General features: G+C 31.1%; 1 protein-coding gene across 2 annotated transcripts; it reads right to left on the reverse strand.

Moving 5' to 3' along the window:
* Positions 1-5: 5 nt before the first annotated feature.
* Positions 6-4474, reverse strand: LOC145193877 (uncharacterized). Of its 2 annotated transcripts, XM_090068987.1 has the most exons (6): positions 4422-4474; positions 3370-3467; positions 2626-2767; positions 2295-2504; positions 1915-2058; positions 6-1768 (listed from the first exon to the last, which is right to left on the reverse strand). In XM_090068987.1, the coding sequence occupies exons 1-6, from the start codon at positions 4457-4459 to the stop codon at positions 577-579; spliced, it is 1824 nt and encodes a 607-aa protein (XP_089925113.1). In that variant the 5' UTR covers positions 4460-4474; the 3' UTR covers positions 6-576. The 2 variants fall into 2 exon arrangements, with proteins under 2 accessions (XP_089925113.1, XP_079927536.2); XM_080071410.2 differs by lacking the exon at positions 4422-4474 and having other exon boundaries at positions 3370-4268.
* Between the last annotated feature and the right edge of the window lie 266 nt (positions 4475-4740).

Below are 4740 nucleotides of genomic sequence, written 5' to 3' on the forward strand. Positions count from 1 at the left end.
ACAACTTGTTTGATGGATAAGTTCAGAAGAATGCAAATAAATAAACACCATTTACAGCTGGAAGCAATGTACACTCAGTTATATAATATATGTTCATATTTTACACAAGGATAAAAACTAAATCAAAACGACAAGAAAGCTGCAGCACGTGATCCTAAGAAATCGTCCATTATACTAGAAATCTAAACATACCGTAAGGAACCAAAAAGCAAAAAAATCACGAAACAAAAGATTACTAATGAAGTTGGCTCACAAAATTAATTACCGGTATAAAAGATTTCAATTGGTTAATTATAATAATAACGACACTATTTTAACAGTTTAAAGAAAATGAATTTAAATCAAAGTAATAGAAAACTATTTGTTAAAATCAAACTTGTAAAAATGTTGAAATAAATTGATCCTATAAGTTCTTCGCCGTTTTTTGTTTGAAAAACAGCTTTATAAGAATCTGAGGGAAATCCTATTCATTTGAAAGATTAAAATAAATATCCTTAATAGCCGTAAATGAACTTTAAAAAAATGAACCTGTTAATTTTAAAATAAATTTTTGGAAATATATTGAAGTGATACTAACTACACTAGGGAGCAGCAAACACTATGAGATGGTGTGAGAATAGGTTTTGCAGACTGAGACATGAACTGACCTCCAGATGTGTATGCGCTAACTATTTTAGACATATTTGATAGACGACCCGTATTCATAATGCTTTCAATACAGAAACGTATTTGGGCATCACAATTTTTAACTGAAAGGTCTGAGTCACTATATTGCTTGCGATTAACTTTTATTGATTCTGATAAATTGCTAAATGACGCACATTTCAATGATTTATCCAACATCTTGGTTGAAACGTCTGTCAATTGATATGAGTTTGAAAAATCATTAGGAGGCTCCTCTTCAATAGGAGATGATAGGCTAGAGCCATTAATGCTACCATTTTTGCCTCTCTTTAAATTTTTAATAAACAAGTCTTTGTTTTTTACAAATTGAGAAGTAAGAAGTAAGTTGTGCGGATCGTGCAATATGGTAGAAGCAAGGTTTGTGTCACTAGAACTTTTTACCATTTTATGTTTTTGTCTATTCAAGATTGCTAACTGCAATTCAAGATAATGTGATGTTAGATTAATGTCACTCAAATGACGCCCATATGAAACTTGACAGTGTTTTGATATGTTTGAATTTAGTGATGATAAAAAGAAATTTTCTAAGTCCATTTTTTCATCCATTTGTTGAGAACACATTTGATTTTGTTTACTTGTACTGCTGCCAGTTGTATTGTGTGCATTTGTATTAAGTGATTGAAAACTGGTTTGCACTGTTTGAATTTGACCTAAACCAGATCTTCGCCTTCGTTCTGTTAATAAATGCATCTCTTCATCATCAGAGCTGCTGCAACTTGAACGCCTACTATGTATAGGAGATAATCGACAAGCATGATACTGCCTGCGCCTTTGAGAAGCTCGGCGCTGCAAAGGAGAGGAACGAGGACTTTCCTCATTCTCAGACTGAAGTTCTTCAGATATCTCATTTAAAAGATTTGGTGAACTTTTCGTGGTCTGCTTGGTATACATTGGATAAGTAAGACGATGTGTTCTAGGTTGCAGTGGTTTTATTTGAAACTCAACATCATAAGAAGATTCACTTGCTAAACATTCATCTGATTGTGAATGCTCTCTTGTGAGGTCATTAGTAATTGGGTAGTTGGCTACTTCAATTGGACTTTCCTCTGTTATTTCTGTAGGACTGTCTGCTTGACTTGTAGACCTGGTAACAAATAAAAAATATTTGTATAATTTCCATCTAAATCTCAGATTTAGATGGAAACTATACAAATGTCTGTTTGCACATACTGTTACTTATCTCCAAACATTCACAAAAAGCAGTAAAATTATATTTGTTAAAGTTCTAACCTTGTGACAGCAGCACTAGTAGGCCATGAACTACAACTTTCGAGTTTTACATGCAACGCACCAACATAAATTTTTTTCAAAGCACGTTCAGCAAGTAAAAAATATGTGGCTGCAATATGGTTGTAGTCCTTATCACGCAAAGACCTTCAAGACAAAAATTAATTAATCTATTCAAAAAAAAGATTTCAATTCAACTTTAAGATGAGTTTGTGTAGGAATCCTTTAAAACTAACTTCATTCAATTTTAAATGCTTAAATTTTTTAAATGAAAATGTAAACTTTGAAAATGTTGAAAATTTAAAATTTATAGATACATTAAAATAAATTCAATCATAATTTCAGCAATAACTAGATTTAAAACCAAAAAAACTTCACTTTACTTTTCTATTTGCTCTCTGGTTGAAATTTTCCCATTTTCCATTTTTTTTAACACCACTGCATGTATCTCACTAGGTATGTTGACCTCACATATTAGGGGTTTACGTGACACAACTTTTGGTAATGGACTCTCACTTAGCCAAGGATCTGAAAGAATAGTTGCTATAGAAGCTCTATTTGATGGATGTCGTACAAGCATACGAGAAATCAAGCTATGAGAAAAAGTAATAAACAGTTACATAACTAAATTATTTACATAAATTACTTACATAAGTAATTGTAAAAGCTTCATATTCATAATAAAAACTTAAATATCTTAAAGCCTCAACTAACCTTTTACATCGTGTAGATAAATTAGGTGGCAAATCATACCGACAATCCATAATCATTGTAAGGGTTTCAGAATCATTAGCATGGTTAAAAGGACCTTTGCCACAAACCATCATGTATAGTATTACACCCAATGACCAAACATCTGAGGAAAGAACAATTTGATTGTTACAATAGAAAACCAGAACTGTCTTTTTAACAAACAATTTGCTTAGCAAAGCAAAAGATCTTTATTTACAAGCAAAAAAAAAATAAAAACAAAACAAACCAAAAAAAAAATAAAAACAAACAAAAATATATAACCACAATAAAAGAATCTTTAGAACCATTTTATTGACAACTTTTAAATAACTAATGAATACCAGTACATAAAGTAATGAAAATAAAAATTTCATTATGTTATGAAGATTGAAATGCAGAAGAAGATGCACCCATATAAGGTACAAGAAGAAATGAAACCTTCATACAAATGAAAAAAGATCATACTATTCATATAACTTGTGATGGAATTGAATTATAAATCACTAATTATATCTTTAGAGTAAATGATTATGCCTATAAAGAGTATCATTGTTATAATAATAAAAAAAATAATTTACTTTGTATTTATGTATGTATGTATGTATGTATGTATGTATGTATGTATGTATGTATGTATGTATGTATGTATGTATGTATGTATGTATGTATGTATGTATGTAAAAAAAACTTAATTAAAAGCAAATTAATAGAAACAATATTTCTCACCAACTGCAGGGGCATCATAAGAGTCACCAAGCAAAATTTCTGGTGCAGAATATGCAAGTGATCCACATGATGTGTATAACTTTTCTCCAGGTGAAAAACTATTTGAAAAACCAAAATCTGTTAACTTTGCTATGTCCTGTGACTTAAAAAAAATTACATTCTCTGGCTTTAAATCTCGATGAACAACATGGAGCTTATGGCAATAATCAATAGCGCTTACAATTTGCTTAAAATAATGGCATGCTTTTGCTTCACTTATTCCTTTCCCTTCATATCTCATGATGTGATCATACATATCACCCCCATCTCCATACTCCAAAATTAGGTACAGCTTTGTTTGAGTATCAATCACTTCATATAGTCTTACTATATTTGGATGTTGCACCAGTTTCATACATCTTACTTCTTGATAAAGATGAGATTTAGCTACATCATCTAACTTGCTCTTATCTATCACTTTAACTGCCACTTTTTCACCAGTAAAAACATGTCTTGCTAACTTCACAACAGCAAAATGTCCAGATCCTAAAGAGCGCTCCAAATCATAAAGACCAGCAATATTTTTATCGGACTTGGCTCGCTTTATACGCTCAGCCTGTGGCTCCATTTTTAAAAAAGAATCTGCCTATTTTGTTGGGTACTATAACTAGGTGTAAAAAGGGACACCTAGCTACTGTTATATATAACAAAACTTATAGTCATTCAGCACCTAACCTGGGATATAATTGCTCTGCATCTTCATTAAGAAAAATATTGCCACTTAACTGTAATAAAAATTTTCTAATCTCGCTGTATTATTCAAATCCATTGTAAGAGATATCTAACTTTAAGTAAATACATTGACATCTGAAGCAGCGCATTTTAAAACACTAACATAACATAAAAATGACATGCGCTCTGCTTCTGCGCAGATTTTATTTTTAATGAACCCGGGACGGGTATTTACAAAACGAATCGAAAGCAAAAATTAAAATTATAATTTCCCCAACTAATTAAAAACAAGGTTAAAGGACACTATTTACATTTTAAGAAAACTAGATTATTCATTTTACTTGAAATTATGATGAAATTTTAAAAACAACTCAACCATCACACAGAAATAGCTGAGGCAGGAGGTTCGGCTTGGATGCAAAGCAGCTTCATGAATGAAAACAAACTAACTTAAAAATTGCTTCAGTAACATTTTTGGAACCAATATAAGTTCAAACGAGAATTACAAGTCATGCAGGACACGGTTAACAAGTTGCGGAAATTGAACCATCATTAACAGGAAATTAAATCAACATTCTTTTTTAAAACGACAGTTACATTAAAAAATACGCGATCATTCATTGGCTTTTAGTTCGATTATTAAAGTTCACGTTTTTTCAA

Source organism: Hydra viridissima, unplaced genomic scaffold (genome assembly GCF_058129835.1).
Source record: "Hydra viridissima isolate aposymbiotic clone 2 unplaced genomic scaffold, HvirCarnegie_v1 scaffold_12, whole genome shotgun sequence".
Taxonomy (NCBI): Eukaryota; Metazoa; Cnidaria; class Hydrozoa; order Anthoathecata; family Hydridae; genus Hydra; species Hydra viridissima.

Bases quoted from the DNA above. Each gene is read 5' to 3' on its own strand.
- LOC145193877 (XM_080071410.2), bottom strand. From the start codon at position 3,976: ATGGAGCCACAGGCTGAGCGTATAAAGCGAGCCAAGTCCGATAAAAAT. The intron at 2,505-2,625 runs GTTAGTTGAGGC...TTTTTCTCATAG, and splicing joins TTATCTACACGATGTAAAAG to CTTGATTTCTCGTATGCTTG. The intron at 2,059-2,294 runs GTAAAGTGAAGT...TTTGTCTTGAAG, and splicing joins ACCAGAGAGCAAATAGAAAA to GTCTTTGCGTGATAAGGACT.